Consider the following 21,380-nt stretch of genomic DNA (forward strand, 5'->3'; position numbering starts at 1 on the left):
AACGGACTGTATATGCTTTTAAATAACATTCTTAGAACATTATCTGAATGTTTAGTTTTCTTGTGGTTTTTATAGAAAGTTTTATTCATGTTCCGAGAACATCATTTTGAGCTTAATGATGTTAATGTGTACAATTACGTTTTTTGGAACTGATATACAGTGCCTACACAAAGTTTACACGGCCTTGAACTTTTTTTCCGCATTTTGTTATGTCAGTGCCTCAGAGTTTCATCCATTTAAAGGATTTTCCACTTATCTACACACCATAATCTGCTTATAATTCATTTTTATTGTGAACAATTATATTAAAAATACAAAAACGAAATATCATAATTGGAGAAGTCTCCAACCCCCTGAATTAATACTTGGTGGAAGCACCTTTGGCAGCAATTACAGCAAACAGTCTGTTATGATAGGTCTCTACCAACTCTGCACACCTAGATTTGGCAATATTTTACCATTCTTCTTTACAAAACTGTTCAAGCCCGACCCAGGGAGAGAGCAAATGTTCTATGCCAGGTGAAATCGCGCATCATTAGCTAATTTTTATGGATGTGTCCACAATGACTCACTAGAAAACAGCTTAAACGAACGCAAATGCAGCTCCTTTGCTGTTATTTTGACTGCACTGTTTGACGTGACTGTGACGGAACATTTAGAACGAACGACTGGGTCGCGTTCATAGATTTGGAACAAAAACACTTAACGAATGTGTTGTGTCTCTGGCCATCGAACCGATAGAATGAACGACTGACAAGCCAGTTTAGGTAGCAATCCCTAGATTTGTGTTGGGACTATGTCTCGTGGAAGGATGAAATCATATGAATAAATTAATACAAATTCAGTTTTTATTTGAATATGTTGGTAACCCATTGTATAAAAGTGGTAATGCCCTCGAAGCCGGTGTTTGGAGGATATATTGACATGGTTTGACTTAGACTCGGGCCTAAGAACACACATGCCAATATATCCTGCAAACACCGGCTTCGAAGGCATTATCACTTAATTAGGTACTACTACAACTACAACTCTACAACAACTACTACTACTACTACCACTAACCTGATAATAAGATAGCATTGGCAAGCAGTTCACTCAGTCACAGCATCACATGGCAATGGAACAAGTACATTGGAACACCCTGTTCTATATTCTTATGTCTGATTCCCGTGTGTGTGAGAGAGAAAGAGTCGCAGTGGCTGTCCCATCGATCATAGCAGGAGTGAGCAAATGAAGTGATTACAAAACAAATGGCCACAGCTTTGATCTCTCATCTCCCACAGATTTATGGCAACATTCCTTCCTGGATCTTTTTATTGATTGAGATCATATGTTTATATATTTTTTACAGTATTTTTCTTATTTTCTTTTCTGTTCTCTTTCTTGGTTTAATTAGTGACTAGCCACTCATCAGTGCCCCAGCCAGCTTCCTTCTCTCATGGCTCTTTGCATTATTGATCTCCATAATCACACAGGAAAACAGGGAGGTCCAGAGTGCTAATCACACCTGTTTGCTAAAGCGTGGCCAATCATTGATTATTAGCATACACTGTAAAAAAAAAAAAAAAATGAAAATCACCCACAAATCTAGTTGTTTCAACTAATTATTATTAAGTAACTGGTTACACAGCCTTTTTTTTTGTTTTACTCAGCTTTTCGGTCCAAGTGTTACCTGATTTTAAAATTTTTAGTTGGCCCAAACTTAGCTCCAACATGAGAAAGTGTGTGTGTGTAACCAGTTCCACAGCCTTTTTTCTTTTCTTTTTAAGGTAAGATGCCAAAATAATCCTTTCTAGTTGACAAGTCATTTTTTGCCTACGTTGTGTTGTGTTGGAGCAATGTCTGGGCCGACAAAAAAGTTCAGGTAACACACGGAAAGTTGAGTAAACAAAAGAAGATCTGTAACCTGTAATCACATTCAACCATGCAATGACCATAAAGTGCCAGGTTCAGGGCTGAGAGCAAAAGGAAAACAAAGTGCTACAGGTATCAAGACAACGTAATTGCAAAAGAGTATCTCTTAGTCATACAGACCAACAACAACAAAAAATCTTATCTTATTTGCATTCTGAATTATCTGATAGTACATTGTCCACAGTGTTGCTGTATTTGTGTTTTTTTTTTCATGTAGTCAAAGCAACTGGTAGTGCCAGCAAATAACATCATTTCCATTCAGGGATTTGTGTAATGGGTGCGTGCTGGTGGCAGGGAAGTCAGGCACAGGAGAGTGAACTTGGTATAAACGGAGCACTTTAATAAATGCTAAAAAAAACTCCAAAAACCAATGTATACAAAAATAATATAAAAGGGTACAAAACCCGTCGCACACCAGAACATGACTTGCACAAAACATACAACAAACAATCACCGACAAAGACATGAGGGGAAACAGAGGGTTAAATACACAACATGTAATTGATGGGATTGAAACCAGGTGTGATGGAAGACAAGACAAAACCAATGGAAAATGATAAATGGATCAGTGATGGCTAGAAGGTCGGTGACGGCGACCGCCGAACACCACCCAAACAAGGAGAGGGACCAACTTCGGCGAAAGTCGTGACAATATGGAGTGGGATTAAGTCTTGGAAAAAGTTATATTTTGAAATAGAGCTAATCTCTTCAATTTTGAGAGTTATTTGGCAATCCTCAGAATATGCTCTTTCTGATACTACACTGAACACAAATTTAAAAGTTAATATATTAGGAAATCAGTCAATTGAAATAAATGTATTAGGCCCTAATCTATGGATTTCACATGACTGGGAATAAAGATATGCATATGTTGGTCACAGATACCTTTAAAAAAAAGGTAGGGGCGTGGATCAGAAAACCAGTCAGTATCTGGTGTGACATCAAACCGCTCGCCCACATTGCGCCTTTGACGGGATTCATCTGTGAAGAGCACACTTCTCCAGTGTGCCAGTGGCCATCGAAGGTGAGCATTTGCCCACTGAAGTCAGATACGACACCGAACTGCAGTAGGGTCAAGATCCTGGTGAGGAGCTTCTCTGAGACGGTTTCTGACAGTTTATGTAGAAATTCTTCAGTTGTGCAAACCCACAGTATCATCAGGTGTCAGGGTGGCTGGTCTCAGACGATCCCGCAGGTGAAGAAGTCGGATATGGAGGTCCTAGGCTTGCGTGGACACACGTGGTCTGTGAGGCCTGTTCTCGAAAACAACGGAGGCGGCTTATGGTAGAGAAATTTACATGAAATTATCTGGCAACAGAGCTGCAGTCAGCATTCCAATTGCACGCTCCCTCAAAACTTGATACATCTGTGGCATTGTGTTGTGTGACAAAACTGCACATTTTGGAGTGGCCTTATATTGTCCCCGGCACAAGGTGGACCTGTGTAATGATCATACTGTTTAATCAGCTTCTTGATATGTCACGCCTGCTCCCGCTTCCATGCTGCATCACATCCGACCGTGATTGGGAGTCCCATAGAGCGGTGCACAATTGGCCCAGCGTCGTCCCGGTTTGACCAGGGTAGGCCGTCATTGTAAATAAGAATTAGTTCTTAACTGACTTGCCTAGTTAAATAAAAGGTTAAATAAAATAAAACATTCCCCTCTCTGGCGCTCGAGGGCGCCAGGCTGCCCTTCATTACGCACACCTGTCACCATCATTATGTGCATCTGCGCTCATTGGACTCACTTAGACTCCTTCACGTTTTGATTGCCTTCCCTATATCTGTCTGTTTCCTCTGTTTCATCCCCGTGTTAGCAGTAATGTAGTTTTGTTTCCCCTGTCCAGACGCTGTCCGTATTCTGTTTCTGTCTGTGTTTCATTAAATGTTCACTCCCTGTACTTGCTTTTCGTCTCCACCGTCTGTCCTCACAGAATGCTGATACCCATATTCAAAGCTTCAGGGAGGTTTTAGTTTTTTGTTTTGTTGGGGACGTCTGGTCCAGGTGCCGCTGCCGTAGGAACCAGGGGGTGCCTCAGCTGGCTCGTCGGGCTCCCACGCCTTTGCTGGCTCGAGAGGTTTCCTTGCCTCGGTTGGCTCGGCAGGCACCCATCCCACGTCATGCCTCAGGTGCCGCTGCCGTAGGAACCAGGGGGTGCCTCAGCTAGCTCCTCAGGCTCCCACGCCTCAGCCGGCTCATCGGGCTCCCGCGCCTCCGCCGGCTCATTCGGCTTCCGCGCCTTGGCCAGCCCATTAGGCTCGCCCAGGTGCTAGGGGGGGGAGGGTACTGTCACGCCTGCTCCCACTTCTCTTCTCTGGCGCTCGAGGGCTTCAAGCTGCCCTTCATTACGCACACCTGTCACCATCATTATGTGCATCTGCGCTCATTGGACTCACTTGGACTCCTTCACGTTTTGATTGCCTTCCCTATATCTGTCTGTTTCCTCTGTTTCATCCCCGTGTTAGCAGTAATATCGTTTTGTTTTCCCCTGTCCAGACACTGTCCGTATTCTGTTCCTGTCCGTATTTCATTAAATGTCCACTCCCTGTACTTGCTTCTCGTCACCAGCGTCTGTCCTCACAACACCTGTCAGGTGGATGGATTATCTTGGCAAAGGAGAAATGCTCACTAACAGGGATGTAAACAAATTAATGTACAAAATTTGAGAGGAATAAGATTGTTGTGCGTATGGAACATTTCTGGGATCTTTTATTTCAGCTCATGAACGAACACTTTAGTTGTTGCGTTTATATATTTTTTTTGTTCAGTATAAATGGAAATCAAAACGTCTTACCTGTATGTGACCTGTATGTGACCTGTATTTTTACATGTCCTCTTAAAACGTCTTATAACACAAATTCTGCTTGTGATTTCAAAATTTTAACAACTCTAACATGTTAAATAGACTTCCTTAGGAAAAGTCAAGGAGGGAGGGGGTGCATGACTAAAAATGGAAGAGATATTTCAATGTGAAATTCATGATGGGTCAAAATGACTCACTTCGCCTTTCTACATTCTTAGAAAAAAAGGTGTTATCTAAAACCTGAAAGGGTCATTCAGCTATCTCCGTAGGAGAACCCTTTGAAGAACCCTTTTTGGTTCCAGGTAGAACCCTTTTGAGATGCATGTAGAACCCTTTACACAGAAGGTTCTACTTGGATCTCAACAGGGTTCTACCTGGAACCAAAAAGGGTTCTACCCGGAACCAAAAAGGGTTCTCCTTTGGGGACAGCCGAAGAACCCCTTTGGATGTGGTGTTAAATAGGTCAATTGTGATTGTACAGGGATTTATGGTGCTGTTTACACCACTGCCCCGACCATCCAAGCCCACTATTTATTTAGGACTATGCTAGCCTTATAGAACACCAAAACAAAAGCAGGTAGCCTACTGTACATTAACAGAAACTGTACTCAATGTATATGTGTAATGTATATGTTCCTAGGATTAGGACTTTTATCGTGTGTGGACGGATAAGTGTGTGTACGTGTGAGTGTGCGTGTATGCATGAGAGAGAGCTTGAGACTCAGTGTTTGTGTGAGCCCTTTGTCTCAGAGCATAACGATTTCACCCCCACCACAGCACTACTCAAAATCTCTCCTTACAAAATTTCTTAGCCACTGTGTTTGAATGAATCAGGCAAATCCTTCATCAGTCCCTCATTGACTCATTTCGCATTCATCCCCTTCTCATTAGCAGGAGGTGTATGACCCATTTGGCTCAAGCAAAAATCCTCTTTCAACTACGTCATAAAACCTAAACTGTCTAGAAATATTAACTGACACCCAATAAATACCACCAGCAGTGAAACTAGAGCTGGAAAGCCCCTTTCTTTTCTCACTTTTTTCCCTGGAAGGCAATTTGTCTGTGTTTGGGAGAAAAGTACAGAGTCCAACTGCCAAGCCTCACACAGTTGGAGGCAGCTTCTCGACAGTAGCGGCTAGGCTAAGCTGTTGGTCTGAAGTGTTTGCAGGGGTCTCCTGCCCAGTGCTCAGAGTGAGAAGGGAAGAGAAATCAACAGCCCAGCGTGGCTAACCAACAACCCCATAACAACCTCACAGACCAGTCTACTGCTGTGGAAAACACATTGTGTCCCAAATGGCACCCTATATAGTGCACTACGCTTGACCAGGGCCCATAGGGGCATTTCACAGGGCTCTGGTCAAAAGTAGTGCACTATATAGGGAGCAGGGTGCTCTTTGGGACACAGACCCAGGTTTCATCTGACTGACAGGTTAATCTGGTCTCATCTGTAGGAGGGGTGGAGGGAGATTTCCTTGGGTGTGGGTAAGCGAGAGGCACATCTAAGCCATTTGGCTGCAGAGACAGGGGTGTGAATGAATCCACGTTATTCACATTGGGTCACACAGCTGAAAGCTGGCAAAAACAATAGCCTGAAAATATAGTCACAGTGTCTTGATCATGAAAGTGGATGACTATGCCTTCTTATGGCTGGAGGCAGTATTGAGAAGCTTGGATGAATGAATGAATATATGCATATTATTAGTAGATTTGGATAGAAAACACTCTGAAGTTTCTAAAAACTGTTTGAATGATGTCTGAGTATAACAGAACTCATATGGCAGGCAAAAACCTGAGAAAAATCCAACCAGGAAGTGGGAAATCTGAGGTTTGTAGTTTTTCAAGTCATTGCCTATCAAATATACAGTGTCTATGGGGTCATATTGCACTTCCTAAGGATTCCACTAGATGTCAACAGTCTTTAGAACCTTGTTTGATGCTTCTACTGTGAAGGAGGGGGGAATGGGAGCTAAATGAGTCAGAGGTCTGCCAGAGTGGCATGAGCTGATCACGCGTGTTCAGGTGAGAGTTAGCTTGCGTTCCATTGCATTTCTACAGACAAAGGAATTCTCCGGTTGGAACATTATTGAAGATGTATGATAAAAACATCCTAAAGATTGATTCTATACTTCGTTTGACATGTTTCTCGCCAGACTGTAATATGACTTTTTGTCTGAACTTTCACCTGGACTTGCCCGTGTGAAAAATATTTATTTGGACATATAATATTTGGACATAAATGATGTACTTTATTGAACAAATCAAACATTTATTGTGGAACTGGGATTCCTGGGAGGGCATTCTGATGAAGATCATCAAAGGTAAGTGAATATTTATAATGCTATTTCTGACTTTGTTGACTCGACAACATGGTGGATATCTGTAATGGCTTGTTTTGTTGTCTGAGCACTGTACTCAGATTATTGCATGGTGTGATTTTTCGGTAAAGCTTTTTTGAAAATCGGACACAGCGGTTGCATTAAGGAGAAGTTTATCTTCTTATGGCTTGAATCCCGCTAACGGGATCGATATGACAACAGCCAGTGAAAGTGCAGGGCGCCAAATTCAAAACCACAGAAATCTCATAATTAAAATTCCTCAAACATAGAGGTATTTTACACCATTTTAAAGATAAACTTGTTGTTAATCCCAGTTCAAAAAGGCTTTACGACGAAAGCACACCAAACGATTATGTTAGGTCTGCACCTAGTCACAGAAAAACACAGCCATTTTTCCAGCCAAAGAGAGGAGTCACAAAAAGCACTAACCTTTGATGAACTTCAGATGACACTAATAGGACTTCATGTTACACAATACATGTATGTTTTGTTCGATAAAGTTCATATTTATATCCAGAAATCTCAGTTTACATTGGTGCGTCCAAAACATCCGGTGATTTTGCAGAGAGCCACATCAATTTACAGAAATACTCATAATAAACATTGATGAAAGATACAACTATTATGCATGGAACTTTAGATATTGTTAACACTGCAGGCATGGCTTTGAAAGGTATGGGCCGTGTTCCAAGTGACACCTTATTTGTTCTATTTATAGCCCCATAGGGCTCTGGTCAAAAGTAGTGCACTATATAGGAGTGCTATTGGCAAAGCAGACATTGAAATTAAGGTTACATTGGTTTCTGCAGTATAACGAAGCAAAGTCACATCAGGACACAGCCACATGAATGGGACTGGGACTGCGGAGGTCATGGCTGGAGTTCGAACCATCTCCCTATGATCAACCAATCACCATTCTCCTCATAAACGCTCTCGGCACATAAACCTGCTGTACTTACCGAGCCTTCAGACAGCGAAACACAGAGCCTGGGCAGGGAAGATGAACTGAATGACCGCGTGGACCCAGACCACGCTGCGCTTTTAGGGCCACGTTACTGACAGCACAAGTGTCACGGGGCCACAGCCATCCTCTCATCCTGGCTAACGTGGCTAGCGAAGCTCGTCGACACATAGTCTCCCAAATGGCAACGGGTTCACTGTAGAGCCCTGCTTTTGGCCAGGGAGAACAGTGACCGATACAGTTAACGGGTTGCCTTATGGAGACGCAACCCAAAAGGGAGAGATGACTTTGTCTCATCGCGCTCGGAGGATAAGGGGTGCCCTGTCGTCCTCGCGTAGCCTCTGCAGTGAGACAGTAGGCTGTGTCCAGATTGTCCCTCATCTTATCACTCGGGCCAAGGCTAATCGCCTTAGCGTTTTCCTGCCGTGCTCCGTGTTTCCCAAGGTGAAAGGACACGCACACCGCTGGATCTGATAGAAATCCCACTGGAATGTGAACGTGTGTCCAAGCCCAAAGCAGAGTGGAGCGGATAAGATGCACCAGATATCAAATTCGCAATCCACAGCTCACGTTGCTTGACGCACTGTATGTCTGCTGTGTAGTATTTTCAAATGCTATTGAACAGCCGGTGAGAGTGGATGACAGTGGGAAAAGCTAGAGGCTGTGTAGACCGGTTGCCAACTTATGCTGTTCGATGTAGACGCGTGTTGGAGTCTGCGGCATTAACACCAGCCAAGCCATAGCCACCATTACTTTAGACAGCCTCTCCCTATAGTCACATGGCTGGTTTGTGGTTGTAATCGGTCACGTGCAGAGTGCACCTAAAGACATGGTGTGGTTTGGGCTGCAGCAACCTTCGGCTCTGTGGTTTCAGTGTGATCACACTGGCTCATTCCCTCCATCCCTTTTGGCTTTCACCTTAGGCCCAAATCCCTTCCCAGCACGCTTCCCACACAGTGACTAGGTCCCGAACGGCACCATATTCCCCGCATAGTGCACTACATTTGACCAGAGCCTATGAGCCCTGGTCTAAAGTAGTGCATGCCACAGAGCAAAGGGTGCGATTTGGGACGCATCCCGTTAAACAGGTCCGGTTTCTCCCAAATGAAAATGGGCACGCAGAGATTTCATCTTGTCCGACATCTGGGAAGAGGCTGTGCCACGAGCCAGCGAGTGAGATAGGCAATGTTTGGGTAAGGACGATTAGAGACACAGATTTCCAATTCCTCTCTGGGAGGAAATTAAATATTTGTGTGGTTTACTCACGAAGTGATGGAGTTGAGACTAATTTTGGAATTCAAATGTCAGTCTAACACTCTTGCTTTCTCTCTCTCTCTCTCTCACACACACAGAGTGGGTGTAGCTAATCAGCAGAAAATGTTATTTAAACAGTTCATTTTGTTAAATAGATACCCTGCTGTGGTGAGGTGTGTGCGTAGCAGAGTCGACCATATACCGGTAGTACCTACATCCTGTTGAAATGGAAATGTGTGTGAGATTGTTGACCACACCCACCTCTTCTCAAATACCCCTCATACTGGAATCCCCCTCAAAGTCCTGATGACATTGAGTTAATTTGTCAAGGGTCCGGACTCCAAATTGTGTTTTTTCACAGTGCTATTTATTTAATTTGGAGGCAACCAGGGCAAATTAATGATGTTTTAATTTTGGTAAACGCACCAGTTCTAAGAGTAGTGGTTTCAAGAACTTGCTGACATTCACATTGAGCTTCAGTCTGCGTTTCACCAACCCTCTGACATAGCGTTCCTTCAACTATGAAGCTCTAGCATTCCTAAGGCAACTATGAACCCCTCTCTCCCCCCTAACACCCACAAAGTCTGCATCCCAAATTGCACCCTATTCCCTATGTAGTGGACTACTATGGTCCCTGGTCAAAAGTAGTGCACTATGAAGGGAATGGGCTGCCATTTGGGGGACACATGTAGACACCATGATTGATCAGTCCAATCCCAAAACTTGGTACAGTTAGCCATTTCAAATCAGCCTCTGGATGAGGTGCTTCAACACGGCTTCAATGAGCCGCTCCTTCCCTTGGCCTGTCCTCCCCAGAAAGCAGAGCAATCTGTCAGCGGTAAATACACAGACAGCAGCCTTGGATATAAACAGAGCCGTAGACATAAACACACAACATGCATCTACACAGAAAAACACAACCACGGAACAGTCAAAGGAACAGGGAAAGGGATATATACAATGGGGAAAACAGAGGCTTACCTCCATTGTCTTTAAGATGCAGAGCAATCTTGGTGTCATCTGGAGAGAGAGAGAGGGAGAGAGGAAGAGGGAGGGAGGGAGAGAGAGAGAGATGTAGAGGGAGAGAGAGAGAGAGAGAGAGATGTAGATGTAGAGGGAGAGAGAGAGAGAGAGAGAGAGAGAGATGTAGAGGGAGAGAGAGAGAGAGAGAGATGTAGAGAGAGAGAGAGAGAGAGAGAGGGAGATGGAGAGAGAGACACCATTACATATTATGACCTCTGTTTTGTCTGTGGTTTGTGAATATCCCCACAGCCAGAGAATTACGTACAGAATCCCTATGTCTATTATATGAATTATAGGATCTCTATGCCCACAGCTCAGAGCTGCCTGACAACAACAACCACTATTAACCTCAATACTGGTAAAGAATGTGAATCAGATATTCAGAAATAATCATTAGCGGTCATTACACAGGTTTATAGACAAATGTAACTTTTATTTTCCAGTTTATATTTCATTACTAGATCATCTTCATTTGAAAAGTGAATTTACTCAATGTCTGTTTGGAGGGGATATAATGCTCTCCCATGCATAATGCAAGAGCAAGAAGCAGTCTGGGTTTAAGCAACTATGAAACATTTAAATTCACTGTGAGAGGTGTGATATGAATTTACACACCCCATAGGATTCACATTATGCAAATGTGCCACATACTGTACATGAGCCGGTAAAATGCTATGGGTGCCATTGCACCATCTCAAAACGGGTCTCAACTAAGTAAATGTATTTCAATTTCCAAGATCAAAGATAGTTTAATGCATGCAACCATTTCCTAGAATAATTTCCTAGTCTAAGAAATGCCACGGTCTATGAGATAAGGTGTATGACAGCGAGGTAGGAAATCAAACTCGATAACCAATCTTGTGCCAGTGTCATGAATTTGAACAATTATCATAGGATGACATTAAACTGTGACAGTGAAGATTCCTCAAAGCCGCATCACACAGTATCTGAACTCATACAGGATACAGTATTAAAGAAGGAACAGTGGGAGGGAACAGGAGAGGGAAAAGAGAGCTGCCCACACCCCACCATTGCTCCCAGTATCCAGCCTGACTTGACCTTGGACCTCTATAGCTGAGGAGACTGGGGCGGATCAGAAAACTGATCCTCTGTGCTTGTCAAGAAGTGTGAGGCTCTTTCTGTGAGTCAGCTTCACAGCACATACCACAGACAGACAGACCTCCTGGCTTTTTCACGCTAACACACACACACACACACACACACACACACACACACACACACACACACACACACACACACACACACACACACACACACACACACACACACACACACACACACACACACAGTCTCTGTTCACAGCTCACACCCCTGCTCCTCAGCGTGTCTGACCTCCAGTATCGTTGGGGTTTGTTTTCGTCTCTCAGCTGGACCTCTCTTACACTCCTCTCCACCTCTCTCCAGCATTCAAGGCATCTATGCTCATATCACCAAAGTCTTTAAAAGGGGCAAACTGGGATTGGTACATCCATTTGGGGATGTTTATATGAATGATAAATAGCAATTGATTTTTGAAGAATATCATTTATAGATGCCTCATGAGCTTTGTTGTTTTTCATATCCCAGATTGCCTCTTTAACATTGTCTGAGAGAAGTTATATCTACCAAGGAGAGCATAAGAGGGTAAAGGTCAAGGACTGAAACAATAAACATAAGACAGAGATTAGGAGAATGAAACGAAACCCTGCCCTCAGATCCATGAAATGAAAACCTGCCCTCGCAGTGGAAAGCCATACAGAATCCTAGGACAAAATCCAAAAATGATTACTTTAGAACAGTGAAAAGTATAGCTGGATGTCATTGGAGTTTGTGTAGTGTGGGGTACTGAGAGCCAAAACGTTGGGCATCTGCTTTAGTGATCATCACCGACTGGAGCCGGATCTAGAACCCAGAACTCACAGGCAGAAACCCTACTGTAACTCACCACTCCAACCACCTTTAAACACCACTCTGCAATAACAAAACATGTAGTCTGTCTACAGGTTTAGCCTTCATTGTTTCATCAATTCCACAAGTCTGGGAAACCAAAGAGCACCTTACATATAAACTATTTTTCATGTCAGAGAGCACACTGAATTCTTCTGCTTTTACCACTCTACATTAAACTACTACACTCTTCGAAAAAAGGGTTCCAAAAGGGTTATTTGGCTGTCCCCATAGGAGAACCCTTTTTGGTTCCAGGCAGAACCCTTTTTGAGTTCCATGTAGAATCCTCTGTAGAAAGGGTTTGACATGGAGCCCAAAAGGGTTCTACCTGCAACCAAAAACAGTTCTTCAAAGGGTTCTCCTATGGGGACAGTCAACGAATCCTTCAAGGTTCTAGATAGCACCTTTTTTTTGTAAGAGTGTGTGTATGTATGTATGTATGTATAGGGTGCCATATGTACAGTATGTCATTTGGGACACAGCCTACATCCCTCAATCTAACCTTCCTCATTGTGGTTGCATATTCGTACAATGGTGCATTCCTATAATACATCTCCAGTCACCCACACCCATAGACAATGCAAAGCTGTTACGTATCATAATGAATGCGACATAATTAGCTGTCTACACCTCTTTCTCTCTGGCGTTAGCAAGAGTGGATACTTGAGATGATAAGTTGTCCATTAGCACAGTGTAGGCGTTGTGTATCTCCCAGGCATCCCAACCCATAACACATTAGTCAATTATCAACTTCAGGATGTACCAGTTACCGGACAGAAAATACACCCTGCATAGGCTTTTAGTCATGATTAAAGTGCATAATGTGATTGTGCAGAGAGTGACAGGGGCATTAAAGTTGAACATATTACTTTTCATGAGGAAGATGAATGGTACAGTTGAAGTGAATTACAGACATCTAACATTCAAGTCAATACCGTGTGTGGGTAATATGTGAAGCTGATGAAGATGAATTAGCTATTTGTTTCAATACATACGTGGCTTGACGTTTTCATTTCCCTTGACATCAGGGCAATGAAGTGTAAATGGCTGTAATCAATTCAGGTTGTGCCTCAAATAGCACCCTATTCCCGATGGGCCTTGGTCAATAGTAGTGCACAACATAGGGAACAGGGTGCCATTTGGGATGCATTTTCAGCTCTAAGTAGCTCAAGTTTCTCTGGGGGAGTTTTTTTTTAACCTTTATTTAACTAGGAAAGTCAGTTAAGAACAAATTCTTATTTACAATGACGGCCTACACCGGACAAACCTGCACGACGCTGGGACAATTGTGAGCCGCCCTATGGGACTCCCAATCACAGCCGGTTGTGATACAGCCTGGAATCGAACCAAGGTGTCTGTAGTGACGCTTCTAGTACTGAGATGCAGTGCCTTAGACCGCAGCGCAATTTAGAAGGAGAACTTCACCGTTTCTCCTGACATCAGCAGGAAAGAAAGGAATGATCATGATTATTTTTCTGTGTGGATGCATGTCTTTAAGATTTTAGAGATGTTGTCATAATTCAATCTACAATGTTTAGTTGGGTAAAACATAGCTTGCATGCCTTGCATCATTTGTTACCATCTAGTGTGCATTTGGTGCTCAAGGAAAACAATCCGGATAGTTCTATTACTGAAGAAACAGTGAAAGAGGCGGAGAAGTTATACAGAGCATTCGGGAAGGATTCAGACCCCTTGACTTTTTCCACATATGAGTATCATACCCATTGTTCCTCAACTGTAGTGTAAGTAATTCTGCTTTGAATGTTGATAAACCTCCCTTTTGAGAAAATGGCCCTTGAATGTTTTGGTACACCAACTGGAGAGCTCTTCTTTGACTACACCCATTCAGCATCGTTCACACCCTCTTAAGCTTTAGTCCCACCCAGCTCTTTAAGGATTCACATGTGAGGCCATGTACTAAACAACCAAAGATTTCAAGATTAAAGGCTGGGTTATACTACGGGTGTGTTCGTCAATTCAATCTGGAGTGCCATAATGTGCGCAGATTGCACTCTGGGCGTTTGTAAATTCAGAGCGTTGTCAGATTGTCTGTTCGTAAATTTTGAGCATTTCGCTCTCGGGGGGTGTTCTGAGCGCACACTGGATGCTCCTGGCGAGGAGTCAGGTTGATCTGACCTAACAACAGCAGTCAAGAACCCAAGCTAACTGGCTAATGTTGGCTAGCTTGCTAGCTACTTCCAAACTCACTCGGACCATTTTACTCGCAGTCAAGCACCCAAGCTAACTGGCTAACGTTGGCTAGCTACTTCCATACTCAAATCTGAGAATACCTCACTCTGACCATTTACTCTCCCTAGCAGAGCAGGTTAGGCTGTTTTTATGTTATCCATTGGTGACTGCAACTGTGCTGTTGGCAACAATTTAATTACGCTTTTTTGCCAACGTTTTCTGACAAAGGCCATATTAAACGGGAGCTGAGCGTTTGTCAATTTCATCAGTTATTCTGCGCCCTGGCACACTCAGACGAGTGCTCTGAAATCGGAGCACTCGTCTGAAAAAGGTTCCTTACTTTTTCTGTGGCTTAAACAACTAGGCTCGTAATGACAAAGCAAAAACAGGTTTTTAGAAATGTTTGAACATTTATCAAAATGGAAAAATTACATTTACATAAGAAATCAGATCCTTTACTCAGTACTTTGTTTAAGCACCTTTGGCAGCGATTACAGCCTTGAGTCATATTGGGTATGACGCTTCAAGCTTGGCCCATGCTGGGCTACTCAAGGATATTCAGAGACTTGTCCCGAAGCCACTCCTGCATTGTCTTGGCTGTGTGCTTAGGGTCATTGTCCTGTTGGAAGATGAACCTTCGCCACAGTCTGAGGTCCTTAGCGCTCTGGAGCAGGTTTTCAACAAGGATCTCTCTGTACTTTGCTCCGTTCATCTTTCTCACGATTCTGACTAGTATCCCAGTACTTACCTCTGAAAAACATCCCTACAGTATGACACTGCATCCACCATGCTTTACCGTACGGATGGTGCCAGGTTTCCTCCAGATGTGACACTTGGCATTCAGGCCAAAGAGTTCAAACTTGGTTTCATCAGACCAGAGAATCTTGTTTCTCATGGTCTGAGGGTCCTTTAGGTGCCTTTTGACAAACTCCAAGCGGGCTGTCATGTGCCTTTTACTGAGGAGTGGCTGAGGAAATGTACTGGGTACTTTGTTTTACTTAACGTCCCAACAGCACATCCATCAAATCTTCTTAGCCTACCATTCTGTTCGAAGGTAGTCTCAGGATTGTGTGCATTTGGCATCGGAAAACAAGCTTTCCTCATTGGACAATTTCAGATATATACCGTTTTATACAACGGGTGGTTTGGAATTCCCATTGTCAGAGTCTATCCTGCCCAGAATACACTAGACAACATACACATGGCCAGCACATTCATAAGAAGTGTCATTGTTACCTAGCAACGCAGTACCACCACCACCATATCCCACCGCTACCACTACTACTGTATCATTGGCCCAGCCATGCAACTCATCAACTTGATCTCCTTAGTAAAACAGATCTAGACATTATCGCCGACATTTGCAACATTGTCACAATATTGAAATCCGATTGCCACTGTGTCCCACAGTAATGAACAGGTCAGGATGAGACAGACAGGCAGCTTTTCTTAGCCAGTCGAATTCATGAATCAGCCTATTTTTTTATGGATATACACTATATATACAAAGGTATGTGGACACCCTTTCAAATGAGTGGATTCGGCTAGTTCAGCCACACCCGTTGCTGACGAGTGTATAAAATCGAGCGCACAGCCATGTGATCACCATAGACAAATATTGGCAGTAGAATGGCCTTACTGAAGAGCTCAGTGACATTTAACATGGCACCATCATAGGATACCACCTTTCCAAAAAGTCAGTTTGTCAAATTTCTTCCCTGCTAGAGCTGCCCCAGTCAGCTGTAAGTGTTGTTATTGTGACGTGGAAACGTCTAGGAGCAACAACTGCTCAGCCACACAAGCTCACAGAACGGGACCGCCGAATGCTGAAGCGCTGGAGGGGAGTTAAGCTTGCCGCCATTGGACTCTGGAGCAGTGGAAACGCGTTCTCTGGAGTGATGAATAATGCTTCATCATCTGGCAGTCTGATGGACGAATCTGGATTTGGCTGGTGCCAGGGGAACGCTACCTGCACAAATGCATAGTGCCAAATGTAAATTTTGGTGGAGGAGGAATAAGGGTCTGGGCCTGTTTTTCATGAGTAGGCCCCCTAGGTCCCTTTTTCATGGCTAGGCACCTTTTTTCCAGGCTAGGCCGCTTAGTTCCATGAAGAGAAATCTTAACGCTATAGCATACAATGGCATTCTAGACGATCCTGTGCTTCCAACTTTGTGGCAATAGTTTGGGGAAGGCCCTCTCCTGTTTCAGCATGAAAATTCCCCCTGTGCACAAAGCAATGTCCATACAGATAAGGTGTGTTGAGATTGGTGTGGAAGAACTTGACTGGCCTGCACAGAGCCCTGACCTCAACACCATCGACCACCTTTAGGATTAATTGGAACGCTGACTGCGAGCCAGGCCTAATGACCCAACATCAGTGCCTGAGCTCGCTAATGGTCTGTGGTTGAATGGAAACAAGTCCCAGCAGCAATCTTCCAACATCTAGTGGAAAGCCTTCCCAGAAGATTGGAGGCTGTTATAGCAGCAAAGGGGGGACTAACTCCATATTAATTCCCATGATTTTGTAATGAGATGTTCGACGAGCAAGTGTCAACATACTTCTGGTCATGTAGTGTATATACTGAACAAAAATATAAATATAAAAGTTTTGGTCCCATTTTTCATGAGCTGAAATAAAAGATCCCAGAAATGTTCCATACGCACAAAAAGCTTATTTCTCTCAGATGTTGTGCACAAACTTGTTTACATCCCTGTTAGTGAGCATTTCCCCTTTACCAAGATAATCCAGCCACCTGACAGGTGTGGCATGTCAAGAAGATGATTAAACAGCATGATCATTACACAGGTGCCTCTTGTGCTGGGGACAATAAAAGGCCACTATAGGTTTTGTCACACAACACAATGCCACAGATGTCTCAAGTTTTGAGGGAGTGTGCAATTGGCATGCTGACTGCAGGAATGTCCACCAGAGATGTCCACCAAGGGTCTTGACCTCAAATCAAATCAAAGTTTATTTGTCATGTGCGCCGAATACAACAGGTGTAGGTAGACCTTACAGAGAAATGCTTACTTACAGGCTCTAACCAATAGTGCAAAAAATGTATTAGGTGAGCAATAGGTAGGTAAAGAAAAACAACAGTAAAAAGACAGGCTATATACAGTAGTGAGGCTATAAATGTTACGAGGCTACATACAGACACCGGTTAGTCTGGCTGATTGAGGTAGTATGTACAGGTAGATATGGTTAAAGGGACTATGCATATATGATGAACAAAGAGTAGCAGTAGCGTAAAAGAGGGGGTTGGCGGGTGGTGGGTGGGACAAAATGCAGATAGCCCGGTTAGCCAATGTGCGGGAGCACTGGTTGGTCGGCCCAATTGAGGTAGTATGTACATGAGTGTATAGGTATAGTGACTATGCATACTGTATATGATAAACAGAAAGTAGCAGCAGCGTAAAAGAGGGTTTGCGGGGGGGGTAGCCATTTCATTACCTGTTGAGGAGTCTTATGGCTTGGGGGTAAAAACTGTTGAGAAGCCTTTTTGTCCTAGACTTGGCACTGAATGCCAAACTGAATTCATCGTAACCAACTTCAGTGGGCAAATGCTCACCTTCGATGGCCACTTATTAGTTGGAGAAGTGTACTCTTCACGGCTGAATCCCAGGTTCAACTGTAGCCATTTCATTACCTGTTGAGGAGTCTTATGGCTTGGGGGTAAAAACTGTTGAGAAGCCTTTTTGTCCTAGACTTGGCACTGAATGCCAAACTGAATTCATCGTAACCAACTTCAGTGGGCAAATGCTCACCTTCGATGGCCACTTATTAGTTGGAGAAGTGTACTCTTCACGGCTGAATCCCAGGTTCAACTGTACTGGGCAGATGGCAGACAGCGTTTGGCACTTTAACTCTACGTACATGTACATATTACCTCAATTACCTTGACTAACTAGTGCCCCCGCACATTGACTCTGTACCCGTACCCCATGTATATAGCTTTCGCTATTGTTATTTTACTGTTGCTCTTAACTGATTTGTTCCTGTTATCTAATTTTTTACTTAATACTTATTTTTTCTTAAAGCTGCATTGTTAGTTAAAGCATTTCACTGTTGTATTCAGCGGACATGATTTGATGTGATTTGATGGTGCGTTTATATTTTTGTTCAGTGTACAAAGAAATGTCAATAGAAAAATAGGTAAAACAAAATGAAATGCATCTAGTTTTCTGTCTTTCCAGCTTCAGTCTGAAGTGATTGTGTTTGCTGTAAGAGGGTAAGAGCCTCCATAGCAACCCTTTTTTTGCCATAACAACCTGAAAAGTTCTGTAACTATCAACCAGTGCTGGGGTAGTTTTACTTTACATGGCAGTCAATATGAATAAAACTAACGACCAGAGAATGCCTAAAATTGCACTTGACAACCAGTTCTGGTAACCTGTTGTATAAAAGCAATAATATACTTGAGTCCATGTGTTATGACATTTTTATAATGGCTGTGGTGTTCTAACCACGTCACAGCCATGATAAAAATGTCCTAACACATGGCCTCATGTAGGGCGATATGGCCAAAATATCATATCACAATACTTTTGACATTTTTGACTGTATTTTATGTTTTTGAATAATACAAGTTCTAAGTTTGCTTTATGAGTAGTTCATGACCCTAGGGTGGCAACATATAAATGATAAGTGATTTCAATCGGGATTTCTGATTGTTTTATACTGTTTCAATCCAATCATGGAAATAGAAGGAATTATTCTATTCTATAATTGGAATATCTTGGGCAGCCCCATGAATTCATTGTTGTTTGACATGACAACAAATGAATAAGCCAGGGAGGAATTATTGGCAGGGTCAGAACCAAAGTGTTGGTCAGTGTTTCCAGGTGACCCTAATTAGACTGTGCATTGCATGTTTTCTTACCTCATGTAGCTTCGCCTATTCCTCTCTGTTTTAGAAGATACTGTTGCACAAACAACATGCGTATCTAGGCCTACACCAGCATAGGTACCAGGCTGTATTAACTAGCTAGCTATGTTTACTCTGACTCAGTACATTTAGCAAGCTAGCTAGCCAGCTAACTAGCGATTGAGTAGAATTAGCGACTAACACAATTTATTTTAGCATCAACTTGCTAAGAAAAGACAAACTAGCAGACCGTAGTTTGTAGACAGTAAGATACACAAACTAATAGCGTAATTATAGAAACGCTTGTGGAAATCAGGATGTCACCAACATCTTGTTGCATCCATCTGAACATGCAGAGTGAATGGCAAGAAAGTGCCATCAAGCAACTGCTTTTTTCCTTGAGTGACATAGGGCAGGGCTTGGTGTAGTTAGTGGCATACAGCAGGAGGAGAGGGAAAAGATGACTCAAGTAGCAAATGGAGTAAACTATAAAAACAGACATTGCACGTGCCAGAGTTGTGTATCACATTTACTTAAACTAAACATTGAAATACCATTATCAAACATAGAGTCACCGCCCAGCACTAGTCTCATGTATTGTTGCTTAATTATATATAAAACCCTCTTAGGCCTCACTCCCCCCTTATCTGACATACCTACTGCAGCCCTCATCCTCCACATACAATACCTGCTCCTCTTTTCAGTTCGCTGCAGCTAGTGACTGGAACGGGCTGTAAAAAACACTCAAACTGGACAGTTTTATCTCAATCTCTTCATTCAAAGACTCAATCATGGACAATCTTACTGACAGCTGTAGCTGCTTTGCGTGATGTATTGTTGTCACTACCTTCTTGCCCTTTGTGCGGTTGTCTGTGCCCAATAATATTTGTACCATATGTTGTGCTGCTGCCATGTTGTGTTGCTACCATGTTGTTGTCATGTTGGGTTGCTGCCATGCTGTGTTGTCGTCTTCGGTCTATATTTAGTGTTGTGTCGTCTCTCTTGTCGTGATGTGTGTTTTGTCCTATATTTATATTTTATTTTTTATATTAAATCCCAGCCCCCGTTGTAAATAAGAATTTGTTCTTAACTGACTTGCCTAGTGAAAGAAAGATTAAATTAAAAAAATAACAAAAACTTGTTTTGTGCCAACTGAGCAAGACACTGTTTTTCCTGGCCATGTGACCTGACCAGTACTCAAGACACTGGTTGGAGTTGTCTGCTTTGGGGCATATGTTAGTTGTCTTACCTTCAGTGGGGACGCTGGTTGGGGGTCGGGATGTGGACGAGGAGGCTCTGGCTGTGGTGGTCTCTCCTCGGCTTCTGCTCTGGCCTGTTGTTTTGGCAACTAACGTGGTGATGAATGGATCGAGTTGTGTGGTACTGATGATATCACAGCTTTTGTCTTTGGTCTGCAAGACAGCATACAAGAGTCCTCTTTCTCACGCAAGGTAGAAATACTGGTACTTTTCAAATAAGAGAGAGTGAGAGATGGATAGATAGTTAATTAGTTAGATAGTTAGATTGTTAGATCGTGAGAGGAGTAACTGAGGCATCCCTTTCCCCCTGCATGTAGCAGACCAGAGCATCCATCAACCTGGCAGCCACACAGGAAAAACATAACAGCAGATGCACACGCTCGCACACACGCACGCACACACGCATGCACATATCCCACCATATACCCTCTCACTCGCTATTCATAATAGAAATCTAGTCATTTCCATCACCAAGGTTGATATTCACCTCATCAGGACAGCTGTTATCAACCCAGTCCTGCCGATGGCGGTCAAACCCACTGGAACACCTGAAACCAGATGAGAGGATATTCTGAAAGAGTTTAGGAACATGAACACTACACATGCATCACTAAAAAGGATAAACCGCAATCAAAGATGGATTGGATAAATTATACTAACACATACATCCAGCTCTGTAGACCTGCAGATGTTACATGAAACCAAAATAATCCAATCAGGCCCCCCACCTTTCTGGGAGTCCAAAATACAGTAAGTCCAAAGGGGGAACAGCCCATGATTATTAGAATATGGGTGGGATTTGTTCACCGGGTCAAACTGCTCAG

The 21,380-nt window shown here is 43.1% G+C and overlaps 1 protein-coding gene across 3 annotated transcripts in view; it reads right to left on the reverse strand.

The window, feature by feature from the left end:
- Window positions 1-21,380, reverse strand: part of LOC112215648 (plexin domain-containing protein 2) — a 208,812-nt gene that overhangs the window by 50,965 nt on the left and 136,467 nt on the right. For 2 of the 3 annotated variants that reach the window (XM_042299153.1, XM_042299154.1), the window contains exons 10-12: window positions 21,044-21,104; window positions 20,547-20,709; window positions 10,251-10,289 (exon numbers count right to left, since the gene is read on the reverse strand). In XM_042299153.1, coding sequence (XP_042155087.1) covers window positions 10,251-10,289; window positions 20,547-20,709; window positions 21,044-21,104 — 263 coding nt within the window. Of the gene's footprint in view, window positions 1-7,638; window positions 10,099-10,250; window positions 10,290-20,546; window positions 20,710-21,043; window positions 21,105-21,380 lie in introns of those variants that run through there. The other variant, XM_024374850.2, reaches the window with a different exon arrangement.

This window comes from Oncorhynchus tshawytscha, linkage group LG16 (genome assembly GCF_018296145.1).
Source record: "Oncorhynchus tshawytscha isolate Ot180627B linkage group LG16, Otsh_v2.0, whole genome shotgun sequence".
NCBI classification, from domain to species: Eukaryota; Metazoa; Chordata; class Actinopteri; order Salmoniformes; family Salmonidae; genus Oncorhynchus; species Oncorhynchus tshawytscha.